The sequence below is a fragment of the Hypanus sabinus genome, chromosome 4 (genome assembly GCF_030144855.1).
Source record: "Hypanus sabinus isolate sHypSab1 chromosome 4, sHypSab1.hap1, whole genome shotgun sequence".
Taxonomy (NCBI): Eukaryota; Metazoa; Chordata; class Chondrichthyes; order Myliobatiformes; family Dasyatidae; genus Hypanus; species Hypanus sabinus.
The window spans coordinates 105088053-105101825 of record NC_082709.1 but is presented as its reverse complement, the minus strand read 5'-3'; the positions used below and the strand labels follow the sequence as shown (position 1 = coordinate 105101825).

The following is a 13773-nucleotide window of genomic DNA, read 5'->3' as shown; positions in this document are numbered from 1 at the left end:
AAGGAGGACACATGTACAGAGGGATGTTCTGACGGAACATGGAGTTAAATGTGTTGAAAGAATAAGTAAATTTAAGAAGGACAACAAAATTCTAGGGGCGTATAGCCCAATGGACCATAGGATAGGGAGTTTGTAGAGTGCCTATGGGATGCATTCTTAGAACAGCTTGTACGAGAGCCGACCAGGGACAAGACTATTCTGGATTTAGTGTTATGTAATGAACAGGATTTGATAAGCGATCTTGCAGTAAAGGAGCCATTAGGAGGTAGTGATCATAATATGATAAGTTTTTATCTGCAATTTGAGAAGGATAAGGGCAGCTCGGAGGTGTCAGTGTTGCAGTTGAACAGGGGAAACTATGGAGCCATGAGGGAGGAGCTGGCCAAAGTTGACTGGACGGATAGCCTAGCAGAAAAGACAGTGGAACAGCAATGGCAGGTATTCTTGGGAATAATGCACAAGGTGCAAAATCAGTTCATTCCCCAGAGAAGGAAGGATTCAAAGGGGGGAAGGGGCCACAGTGGTTGACAAAGGAAGTCAGAGATTGCATAGCATTAAAAAAAAGGAAGTATGACAGAGCTAAGGTGAGTGGGAAGACGGATGATTGGGAAGTTGGGAAGTTTTTAAGGAACAACAGAACTTAACAAAAAAAGCCAATACGGGGAGAAAAAATGAGGTATGAACGCAAGCTAGCCAGGAATATAAAGGAAGATAGCAAAAGCTTTTTTAAGTATGTTAAGAGAAAGAAGATAGTTAGGAACAAAGTTGGGCCCTTGAAGAATGAATTGGGTGAAATTGTTATGGGAAACAGAGAAATGGCAGAAAAATTTAATGAGTACTTTAGATCTGTTTTCACTAAGGAAGACACAAGCAATCTCCCAGATGTATGGATGGGCCAAGGACATAGGGTAACAGAGGAAATTAAACAGATTGACATTAGGAAGGAAACGGTGATGAGAAGACTGATGGGACTAATGGCTGAGAAATCCCCAGGTCCGGATGGTCTGCATCCTAGGGTACTAAAGGAGGTGGCCCTGAAAATTGCGGATGCATTGGTAATCATTTTCCAATGTTCCTTAGATTCAGGATCAGTTCCTGAGCATTGGAGAATGGCTAATGTTACCCACTTTTTAAGAAAGGAGGGAGGGAGAAAACAGAGAAGTTGAAGGAGAAGTTATTGAATAGGAGATTGGTGGGTAAAATCAAAGCTCATGGCATTGGGGGGAAGACATTGACATGGATAGAAAACTGGTTGGCAGATAGAAAGCAAAGGGTAGCGGTGAATGGGTGTTTCTCGGAATGGCAGGTGTTGACTAGTGGGGTGCCACAGGGCTCGGTATTGGGACCACAGCTGTTTACGAATTACGTCAACGATTTGGATGAAGGCATTGAAAATAACATCAGCAAATTTGCTGATGATACTAAGCTGGGTGGCAGTGTGACATGTGATGAGGATGTTAGGAGAATTCAGGGTGACTTGGATAGGCTGAGTGAGTGGGCAGATACTTGGCAGATGGTGTTTAATGTGAATAAGTGTGAGGTTATCCACTTTGGGAGTGAGAACAGGAAGGCAGATTATTATCTGAACGGTGCAGAGTTGGGTAAGGGAGAAATACAAAGAGATCTAGGAGTCCTTGTTCATCAGTCACTGAAGGTGAATGAGCAAGTGCAGCAGGCAATGAAGAAGGCTAATGCAATGTTGGCCTTTATTACAAAGGGAATTGAGTACAAGAGCAAGGAAATCCTCTTGCATTTGTACAGGGCCCTGGTGAGACCACACCTGGAGTATTGTGGTCTCCAGGGTTAAGGAAGGACATTCTGGCTGTAGAGGAAGTGCCGCGTAGATTCACAAGGTTAATTCCTGGGATGTCTGGACTGTCTTACGCAGAGAGGTTAGAGAGACTGGGTTTGTACACGCTGGAATTAAGGAGATTGAGAGGGGATCTGATTGAAACATATAAGATTATTAAGGGATTGGACAAGATAGAGGCAGGAAATATGTTCCAGATGCTGTGAGAGTCCAGTACCAGAGGGCATGGTTTGAGAATAAGGGGTAGGTCATTTAGGACAGAGTTAAGGAAAAACTTCTTCTCCCAGAGAGTTGTGGGGGTCTGGAATGCACTGCCTCGGAAGGCAGTGGAGGCCAATTCTCTGGATACTTTCAAGAAGGAGCTAGATAGGTATCTTATGGATAGGGGAATCAAGGAATATGGGGACAAGGCAGGAACCGGGTATTGAATTGATCAGCCATGATCTCAAAATGGCGGTGCAGGCTCGAAGGGCCGAATGGTCTACTTCTGCACCTATTGTCTATAAATACTTAGTGGAGATTTGTGAAATATATGATTATATGATGTAGATGTACAATGTCTGAAATACATCTTATGGAAATGTTTGTTTGATGAACTTCAATAAAAAAATAAATCATAAAAAAAAATTTCAGAGAAGCTAGCTAAGAAGTTGGTCATGAAGATTTTAAAGCAAAGGTGGTTAATTGCCTCGATGGAAGTGTTGGCACCTCATTAAATTCAAGAAAACACACAGCAAGAAAGAGAGTGCTGATGCTGTAAGGGCACAAACATGGAAATCTAAATGCTCCCCGACTTGCTTCAAAAATTTTGTGAAGATGACAACTACAGCACCAATGAAACACATCTCTTTTTTTTTTAAAATCATGCCACGTCAAATGGTTCCCTTGGCTACAAACTTGCAACATTATCAGGTTCAAAGAAAGCAATGGATTGCATAATACGAGGTGTGATTGATAAGTTTGTGGCCTAAGGTAGAAGGAGTCAATTTTAGAAAACCTAGCACATTTATTTTTCAGCATAGTCCCCTCCTACATTTACACACTTAGTCCAGAGGTCATGGCGCATACGGATCTTGGACCTCCAGAAAGTGTCAACAGCAGGGGTGACCTACAGTGAAGGAGATGAGTTATCCAGCTCTCGGTACATGCACATGCAGGTCTTCTCTTTGAGTGCTTATGCAGAAAGTTTGACGTTAATAACTCATCGGGTTGTTTGATAAGTTCGTGGCCTAAGGAAGGAGATGAGTTATTAACATCAAACTTTCTGCATAATCACTATTCTTACTGATCTATTTTTGATATCATGAGCACTAGCTTCATCAACTGAGCTTTTATGTTGCATCTTAATCATTTTTAGAAATAAAAAAAAACACTACATTCACTGGTTCTATTTAGGCATCGAGTCACATGCTCAAAATACAAGATCTATAATGAACTTATTGAATGTTCTGTTGACTTTCAAACGTCAAAAAACTGCAGATGGAATAAAAACAGAAAATATTGGAAATGCTCTGGTGGTCTGGAAGCACTTTTGAAAAGAAAAACGGAGTTAACGTCTCTTGTTGAAGATCCTGGGAAAGTAAGAAAACAAATTACGTTTTAAATTGTAGAGAAAATAACAATGGTATGAATGGACCAAATATCTCTGGAAGATCAAGATTGTCCAGGTAATCCCAATATTTAGAGTTATTCAGCTTAGTTGATTAAGTTAATTAAGAATATTACAGACAGGAAAAGAAATGTAAAAATCTTGGGTGTTGAGTGAAGAAACTGCAAGGGTAAAAGGACCCTGATGGCAGTATATACAGGCCTCCAAACAGCAGCTGGGATATAGACCATAGATTACAATGGGAAATCAAAAAGGCTTGCCAAAAGGACAATGTTATGATAGTCATGGGAGAGTTTAACATGCAGATTGAGTGGGGTAATGACTCCCAAGAAAGTACTGGATTGAGTGTTATGTAATGAACTGGAGGTGATTAGGGAGCTTAAGATAAAGGAACCCTTAGGAGACAGTGACTACAATATGATTGAGTTCAACTTGATAGTGAGAAAGTCTGATATAGCAGTATCTCAGCAGAGAAAAGGAAATTACAGTGGTATGAGAGGAGCTGGCCAAAGTAAATTGGAAAGAGATGCTGACAGGGATGACAGCAGAGCAACAATTTCTTAAGTTTCTAGGAGGGAAAATAAGAAAGGTGCAGGATAGATGTATTCCAAAAACAAAGAAATACTCAAATGGCAGAATAGTATAGCTGTGGCTGACCAGAGAAGTCAAAGCTAATGTAAAAGCAAAAGAGAGGGCATACAACAAAGTGAAAATTAGCAGGAATGTAGAGAATTAGGAAGCTTTTAAAAACCTACAGACAGCAACTCAAAGAATCATTAGGAGGGAAAAGATGAAATATAAAAGCAAACAATATCAAGGTGGACAGGAAAAGCCTTTTAAAGTATTTAAAAAGACAGATGAGTGGATATAGGATCACTAGAAAATGAGGCTGGAGAAATAATAACAGGGACAAGGAGATAGCAGGTGAACCAAATGAATATTTTGCATCAAACTTCACTGTGGAAGACACTAGCAGTGTACCAGGAGTCAAAGGGTGTAAGGGAAGATAAGTGATTGCAGTTACAAGGGAGAAGGTGCTGAAAAAGCTGAAAGACCTAATGGTGTGCAAGTCACCCAGACCAGATAAACTGCACCCTAGAATTCTGAAAGAGGTAGCGGTAGAGATTGTGGAGGCATTAGTAATGATCTTTCAAGAATAATTGGACTCTGGCATTGTTCCACAGGTCAGGAAAATTGCATATGTCACTCCACTCTTTAAGAAGGGAGGGAGGGAGGCAGCAGAAAGGAAATTACAGACCAGTTAGCCTGACCTCAGTGGTTGGGAAGATGTTGGAGTCAATTGTTAAGGAGGAGATTATGGAATACTTGGTGACACAGGACAAAGTCAGCATGGTTTCCTTAAGGGAAAATCTTGCCTGACAAACCTGATGGAATTCTTTGAGGAGATCACAAGTAAGATAGATAAAGGAGCGTTCTTGTTACCTCTCATATTCCAGAGATTTACTTGTAGATTATTTGGCTGCTTTAAACTGTTCATGGTTTAATAGCAGGAGGAATCAAAGGTGAGTTATGGGCACCTGTGAGAAACAACGGGCAGTAAATAGGTCTGCAGAGAAAGAATGAAGGGAAACGGGATTGTTTGCTAAACTGGCATCAACTTTCAAAGTACCCTTCTTTTACTCTTAATAGGCCTATTGAGGAAAAAAAATGTAAACCAGGACAATTCCCATAGACTTATGCATAAGATTCAAACTTTGGCAAAGAAACCAGTCAACAGGACCAAGCACTCATCATTGAAAACAGGTCCACAACAAGCATAATTCTGGTTGCCTCACAACAACAAATAAACGAAAGAAACATTACTTCGAAAGCGAATTCAAACCGCGGGAATCAGACTGAGACAAACATAGCCACCGCCATGAAACAGGATCACACTATGAAAAGCGGTAACCACTAAGGCGAGTAGAAAAGTACCAGCACTCACTGCAGCTCAACAACTAGTTTACACGACAAGAGTTCCTTCCCTCCAAACACGACTCCAACTCCGTCCAAATGCCACTGAGACAACGGCCCCCGTCCTTCCTTGCACCCACAACCAAGGTGAGTCGGGTAGACGGCAGCAGAGCAGGAGCAGCTCTCTGGGCCTAAGGGTCGGGGTCGGGGTCATCCCCCATCCCCCCGCCCCGCCCCGCCCGCTCCCTGCGCATGCGCACCGGCCACGCCGCGGAAAGGCGGCAAGGACAAGCCGTCCGTCTGATCGTCGAGCGTGTAGGGAAGCTCGATGGTAAGTTATCGTCAACCGAGCAAATTCGCAACCGAAAATCACCTGTTGTTAGACCGACGAAATTAATTAAAGCATGTCCTGTTACCTGGAGGCCAGTCCCGGCGGGGCGAAGTGGGAATATTTAATATTTAAAACGTGAGCAGTCTTAACTTCCCGATTCGTTATCCTTTCTTATTCTTTGCTTGAGGTCTGTTTAATCCCTTCACAGATACTGTCTGTCCTGCTGAGTTTTTGTGGCATTTTCTATCTGATGTCACATTTCCAACGTTGAATTGATGATTCTGACATCCGTCGTGCTTCTCACCCCCAGTAGGATAATTCTTTATATGTTTCTGTTTAACAGTGTTTACTGTCAGCTTTCTGTGCCACCCAACCATCAACCTATGACACCAAGCCACAGAACTCCACTAAAGCAGCTCTCAGAGCCCTTTTCCCCGACACACTGAGATGTGACTCCAGTGGCAATCTCCAAAACTTTTCCTACATCAAGGAGCAAAACAAGTATAGTCACCTTTACACCAGGGGCAATTTACAGCAGCCAATTATCCTTTGGACGAGAATATCTTTAGGATGTGCGAGGGAACAGAAGCACTTGGAGAAAACCCACATGGCCATAGAGAACTCTGTCTACAGACAGTACTAACGGTCAGGATTTGTGATGCAATGGCTCTACTAGCTGCATCACTGTTTTGCTTATCTTGGAAATTAATACAGTCTATAAGAATGACAACTACAATCAATCTGTCTAATGCTGCCGCCTTTGAGAACAGCAGTACCCGTTGGGTACCTTTCCGTAATTCTCAGAAGGCAACATCAGTAAAACTGACAGGCAAAATCTGTTCATCAACAGCTACTTGTAGAAATCCAGTGAACAATAAGTTGCCACAAAAGGAGTAAGATTTTTACGCAGAGAGTGGTGAGTGTGTGGAATGGGCTGCCGGCAATGGTGGTGGAGCTGGATACAATAGGGTTTTTAAGAGACTCCTGGACAGGTACATGGAGCTCAGAAAAATAGAGGGCTATGGGTAACCCGAGATAATTTCTAAGGTAAGGACATGTTCTGAAGGGTCTGTATTGTGCTATAGGTTTTCTATGTTTCTATATCAAAAACACAGTAGTTCCATGAATTCTTCAGAATGAATTAGCTGAATTCTTCTATATTTCTTTCTGTTTTTCAGGGTAGCAATAATTCTTTTTTGGAAAGCACAAAAATTAAAGAGTGAATTTATTGTAACATTTGGCAGTTCTGTGAAAGTAGAAAGTGCAATGAAATTCTGTCAGGGCATCCAGGAAACAGTGCAGTTAAGTCTGATATCTTAAGTCAGAGGAGTGCTTGCTTTCTTCTGACTCAGAAGGAGACCGGTTATTTTATCACTCTCCCAGCAGAGTAATTCTTTCAGTCCCACTTCCCCTTTTCTTGTATCTCTACAACTTAATCTTTCTCAAATCCCTATCAATTACCTTTAGAATTTTTTGCAACTTTTACTCGAGTGATTTACAATAGCTAATTAGACTACCTTTGCGATCTGGGAGAAACTTGAAACACTGGGGACATTTGCTGTTTCATGAAGAACATGCAGATTCCAAATTGGGGATGACACCCGGGTCACTAGAACTGGGACAAATGTGATTGGCATTTTAAGTAGGGACATAAAAAGCTACTCTTTTGTCTTCTGGTAGATTTGAATCAAAATTCACTTGAAAATGAGAGAGAGAGAGATGAACTGCACATCAGAAATAGATTCCATTATAAAAATTTGAAGATTTCAAATGTTTAACTTGTTTCTTCCAATAGATGCTGCCTGCACAATGAAAATTAAAGTTTCCCAGCATCCTCTGAGGATTTAGAATTGGCTGTTGATAGTTAGCTGATAACACAAGTCTCAGGAATGTATTAGAACTATGAAAATATGTATTCAAAACTATTTTCATATCAGAAATTCTAACATTATCTGGTATTTGGAGAATAGACTGACATCTGCATCATTTATTATTGTATTGAAATTTGTCCTCTACTGTGCCTATTGTCTTGGTTATTGATTAATTATTGTACTACCCTGCACTGTTTTTGTGCACTTTATGTAGTCCTATGTAGGTCTGTAGCCTACCATAGTTTTTGTGTTGTTTTACATCGTCTAGTGTAGTCTTGAGATGTCTCACATAGTCTAGTGTAGTTTTGTGTTTCGTGTAGCACCATGGTCCTGGAGGAATGTTGTTTCATTTTTACTGTATACCTTACCAGCAGTTTATGGTCAAAGTGACAATAAAAAGCGACTTGACTTGACTTGAGAAGTTAAATCTCAAAACGTAGTCAAAATTATCCAGAGTGCAAGTATAGAATGCCTACAGGTGCCACACCATTGGTTCTTCAAGTACGTGAAAATTAAACTATGCAATAAGCATTTACTGGAAAAGTCAGAAACAGAAAAAGGAGTGTTTTAAAGGCAAGGTGTGCACATTTTCCAACATGAAATTCATCACCATACAAATCTCCTGTTTTGTTTAACACTATTAATATACAAAAACTATAGAGGAAATCAAACCTTACTTAACAGTTCAGTATTTTGCTTATTAATGATGTATTTTGTTCAACCAGCTTAATTCCCATATATTATTAATATTTGCTATGTCTTTTGCTTTTTAAGGTATGGCTGTCCAAAGCACAGAACTTTCTCTTTCAGAAATAGTTAAAGAAGTAGCACAACAACAGCAACAACAAGCAGTTGAAGTAGACAAAAACAAGATCATTCTTGGTCACTTGCAGGTATTAGTTTATATTGCATTACGAGATCAAGGATATGTGTTAATTAAAAGAAAGATGTCAAAAGTATACACTTTGAATGCTGTTCATAAATTTCATACATTGAATCATAATCAGAAAACATACTGGGAGGGAAGGGAAAGGTGTGTCTGGTTATAGAATCTCATTGAAAGTGGTGGAAATTCTAAAGGTGAGGAGAAGGAAAAGGCTAATCTTGCTCTGGCAGGAAGAAGACAATGTGAGAGCACAGTCCAAGAAATAGAGGAGAGAGCTGAGAAATTTGCAACTGCCAAATATCTGGGTACATGCAAGTTCCCACGGATGTTCCTTTGATTCAGACATTTTTAGAGAAAATAAGGGGAGTTGAAGGAGAAGTTATTGAATAGGAGATTGGTGGGTAAAATCAAAGCTTATGGCATTGAGGGGAAGACATTGACATGGATAGAAAACTGGTTGGCAGATAGAAAGCAAAGGGTAGCGGTGAATGGGTGTTTCTCGGAATGACAGGTGTTGACTAGTGGGGTGCCACAGGGCTCGGTATTGGGACCACAGCTGTTTACAATTTACGTCAACGATTTAGATGAAGGCATTGAGAATAACATCAGCAAGTTTGCTGATGATACTAAGCTGGGTGGCAGTGTGACATGTGATGAGGATGTTGGGAGAAGTCAGGGTGACTTGGATAGGCTGGGTGAGTGGGCAGACACTTGGCAGATGACGTTTAATGTGAATAAGTGTGAGGTTATCCACTTTGGGAGTAAGAACAGGAAGGCAGATTATTATCTGAACAGTGTAGAGTTGGGTAAGGAAGAATTACAAAGAGATCTCAGACTCCTTGTTCATCAGTCACTGAAGGTGAATGAGCAAGTGCAGCAGGCAATGAAGAAGGCTAATGCAATGTTGGCCTTTATTACAAAGGGAATTGAGTACAAGAGCAAGGAAATCCTCTTGCATTTGTACAGGGCCCTGGTGAGACCACACCTGGAATATTGTGTACAGTTTTGGTCTCCAGGGTTAAGGAAGAACATCCTGGTTGTAGAGGAAGTGCCGCGTAGATTCACAAGGTTAATTCCTGGGATGTCAGGACTGTCTTACGCAGTGAGGTTAGAGAGACTGGGCTTGTACATGCTGGAATTAACGAGATTGAGAAGGGATCTGATTGAAACATATAAGATTATTAAGGGATTGGACAAGATAGAGGCAGGAAATATGTTCCAGATGCTGGGAGAGTCCAGTACCAGAGGGCATGGTTTGAGAATAAGGGGTAGGTCATTTAGGACAGAGTTAAGGAAAAACTTCTTCTCCCAGAGAGTTGTGGGGGTCTGGAATGCACTGCCTCGGAAGGCAGTGGAGGCCAATTCTCTGGATGTTTTCAAGAAGGAGCTAGATAGGTATCTTATGGATAGGGGAATCAAGGGATATGGGGACAAGGCAGGAACCGGGTATTGATAGTAGATGATCAGCCATGATCTCAAAATGGCGGTGCAGGCTCGAAGGGCCGAATGGTCTACTTCTGCACCTATTGTCTATAAATGAATGAAAGAACAAATATAACCAATCAAATGATTATGGTGATAGAAGAGAAATGGTTGGATCTCCATCAAAGGCAGAAATGAAAAGCCCTCAGACCTTCCTCGTGGAATGAATCAGAAATTCAAAGATAAAGGACTAAACAATGGGAGAAAGAATTAAGTCAGAATGTGGTAACAACAGGCTAACAAGATCTACCCATACTAGCAGGCTACTAGATTCTGGGGAGGTGATAGAAATGGGATGTGTTTAGTTATGGAATAAGGGAAGATTTCTAGAGGAGGTAAAGTCAGTGATGTGATTGAGTTCCAGAGGAATTGTGAGAATTATCTGAGAGATGACATTGAGTCTGTGCCAATTTGCCAAGCCACAATGGGTTTGATAACAATATTGGAGTTGGATGACCTTTAGTGAACAGTGTGCTGCAAGTTCAGGAACAGGATTGAGGCAGTCAATTTTATACTGGCAGTTAACAATAAATAGATCTAGCGAGGGTAAGAAGCCAGGAAGGAGAGAAAGAGACCTCTTGTCTTGAGATGAGAAGGGGTCCACAATCTTGGGGGGAGGATTCCTGGCAAGAAGAAAAGAGTGAGTAGGGAAGTAAAGGCAGCAAAAGTCATGCTCGTTGTCGCATTGAACTTGAGTCCTGCTTGAAGATCTGCCTCTAAGACTGATCTGCCTTGAAGCAGCTTAACACAGAACCTGAAAAAAATTAAGAAAAAACATTGGGTGAGAAGCCAGAAGGGTAAGATTTCTTTTCCCAATTCACATTTATGTACCATGACAGCTGTTTTCCCCAGTCCATCTTAATCTCTTTTTGTGTTTTTCTGACCCAGGCTATCTTCAGCCTTGAGCAACCATAATAAAACTAGTGAACTGTTACTAATAAAGAATACAACTTGGCACAGGAGATTTGAAAAAGCACACCCTGAAGTTCTATCAATCATTGACTTCCACTGGCATTTTTAAAAACAAGTGGAACAGCAATGCTGTTTTGACATAAATATGAAACTTTAATTTATTTGGTGCCTTTTGACAGAGACCATTTCATATATACCTCAAAGAGAAATCAGAGAACAATAAGAGATAACTTGTCTCCTAAGACATGCAGCTTTGATATAGAAATGTACAGCACAAGAACAAACCTTTTCTGTTCTTCATCCGGGTTGATTGATACCTACCTACAATAATCCTATTTGCCCATCTTAGATCCATATCGTTCTCTGCCTTTCCAATCCAAGAGTCTGTCCAAAGGCCTTTTAAAATCTATAATTATATCAGTTTCCACTAGCAGCTCCCAGATGCATTCACCGTGCCCTCGGGAAACATACACTTCAGATATCCTTTAAACTTCTCCCTCTCACGGTAAACCTCTGTGCTCTAGTTGTAAATGCTCCTGCCCCGGGGGCAGGGGTGAGCCTTTTGAATATCTATCCTCCATGTAAATTTCTGTGACATTACCCCTCAGCAGTGAGTGCAATGCTTTACAACACAAGCAATCACTGATTTGGTTCAATTTCCACGACTTTCTGTAAGGGGTTTGTATGTTCTCCCTGTGACCATATGGATTTCTCCAGATTTTCTTCAACATTCCAAAGAGCTTTGGGTTAAAGTTAGTAAGTTCTGGGCAAGTTATGTTGATGCCAGAGGCATGGCAACCCTTGCAGGCTGCCCCCAGCACATTCTCAGACTGTGTTAGTTGTTGTATTATAAGACCATAAGACATAGGAACAGAATTAGACCATTTAGCCCATCAAATCTCCACCGCCATTTCATCATGACTGATCCATTTTCCCTCTCAGCCCAATCTCCTGCCTTCTCCACATATTCCTTCATGCCTTCTCCAATCAAGAATCTATCAATCTCTGCCTTAAATATACGTAAACACTTGGCCTCCGCAGCTGCTTATGGCAAAGAATTCCACAGATACACCACTCTCTGGCTAAAGAAATTCTTCTTCATTTATGTTCTAAAAAGATGCCTCTCTAGTCAGAAGCTATGTTCTCTGGTCTTAGGCTATTCCACTATAGCAAACATCCACCTCAAGTCCACACTATCAAAGCGTTTCATTGATAGGTTTCAATGAGGTCACCCCTCATTCTTCTGAATTCCAGCGAATACAAGCCCAGAGCCATGAAATGCTCTTCATTTAACAAGCCATTCAAACCTGGAATCATTTTCATGAACCTCCTTTGAACCCTCTCCAATTTCATCACATCCTTTCTAAGATAAGGGACTCAAAACTGCTCACAGTTCTCCACGTGAAGCCTCAGTTTAAACTGGAATTGCTGGGGGGTGGGAACCAAACAGAAGTGACGGAGGAAAGGGAGGTTGCCTCACAAATAGAGAAAGCTTGGAGATAGTGCAAAACGGAAGATAGGCAGGTGATAGAGAAGGGACGCGCTCAGACCGATGGTTTGAGATGTGTCTATTTTAATGTGAGGAGTATTATGAATAAAGTGGATGAGCTTAGAGCATAGATCAGCACTTGGAGCTATGATGTTGTGGCTATTACAGAGACTTGGATGGTGCAGGGGCAGGAATGGCTACTTCAAATGCCAGGCTTTAGGTGTTTCAGAAACGATAGGGAGGGAGGCAAAAGAGGTGGGGGCATGGCACTGTTGATCAGAGATAGTGTCACAGCTTCAGAAGAGGAAATCATGGAGGGATTGTCTATGGAGTCTCTGTGGGTGGAAGTTAGGAATAGGAAGGGGTCAATAACTCTGCTGGGTGTTTTTTATACACCACCCAATAGTAACAGGGACATCGAGGAGCAGATGGGAGACAGATTCTGGAAAGAAGTAATAATAACAGGGTTGTTGTGGAAGATCTTAATTTCCCAAATATTGATCAGCATCTCCCTAGACTGAGAGGTTTAGATGGGGTAGAGTTTGTTAGGTGTGTTCACGAAGGTTTCTTGATACAATATGTAGATAAGCCTACAAGAGGAGAAGCTGTACTTGATCTGGTATTGGGAAACGAACCTGGTCAGGTGTTGGGTCTCAGTGGGAGAGCATTTTGGAGATAATGAAAACAATTCTATCTCCTTTACCATAGCATTGGAGAGGGATAGGAACAGACAAGTTAGGGAAACATTTAATTGGAGTAAGGGGAAATATGAGGCTATCAGGCAGGAATTTTGGAAGGATAAATTGGAAACGCATGTTCTCGGGGAAGCATATGGAAGAACTGTGGCAAATGTTCAGGGGATATTTACGTGGGGTTCTGAGTAGGTACATTCCAATGAGACATGGAAAGGATGGTAGGGTACAAGATCCGTGGTGCACAAAGGCTGTTGTAAATCTAGTCAAGAAGAAAAGAAGAGATTACAAAAGCTTCAAAGAACTAGGTAATGATAGCAATCTAGAAGATTATAAAGCTAACAGGAAGGAGTTTAAGAATGAAATTAGGAGAGCCAGAAGGAGCCATGAGAAGGCATTGGCAGACAGGATTAAGGAAAACCCCAAGGCATTCTACAAGTATGTGAAGAGCAAGAGGATAAGAGTTGAGAGAATAGGACCAATCAAGTGTGACAGTGGAAAAGTGTGTATGGAACTGGAGGAAATAGCGGAGGTAGTTAGTGAATACTTTGCTTTGGTGTTCAATACGGAAAAGGATCTTGGCGATTGTAGGAATGACATGCAGCGGACTAAAAAGCTTGACAATGTAGATATTAAGGAAGAGGATGTGCTGGGGCTTTTGGAAGGCATCAAGTTGGATAAGTCACTAGGACCGGATGGGATGTACCCTAGGCTACTGTGGGAAGCGAGGCAGGAGATTGCTGAGGCAATGATTTTTGCATCATCAATGAGAATGGG

The 13773-nt window shown here is 41.3% G+C and overlaps 1 protein-coding gene and 1 long non-coding RNA gene across 2 annotated transcripts in view; one reads left to right on the top strand and one right to left on the bottom strand.

Moving 5' to 3' along the window:
* The window catches only part of LOC132393063 (uncharacterized), a 304632-nt gene extending 299096 nt beyond the window's left edge, over window positions 1–5536 (bottom strand). Inside the window, exon 1 of the long non-coding RNA XR_009511741.1 lies at window positions 5365–5536. This is a non-coding gene — a long non-coding RNA (uncharacterized LOC132393063). The remainder of the gene's footprint in view (window positions 1–5364) is intronic.
* A 70-nt stretch (window positions 5537–5606) lies between these two features.
* LOC132392319 (coiled-coil domain-containing protein 122-like) overlaps window positions 5607–13773 on the top strand; it is a 54750-nt gene continuing 46583 nt past the window's right edge. The window contains exons 1-2 of the mRNA XM_059966142.1: window positions 5607–5664; window positions 8310–8428. Of these exons, the coding sequence (XP_059822125.1) occupies window positions 8312–8428 (117 nt within the window). The 5' untranslated portion in view covers window positions 5607–5664; window positions 8310–8311. The remainder of the gene's footprint in view (window positions 5665–8309; window positions 8429–13773) is intronic.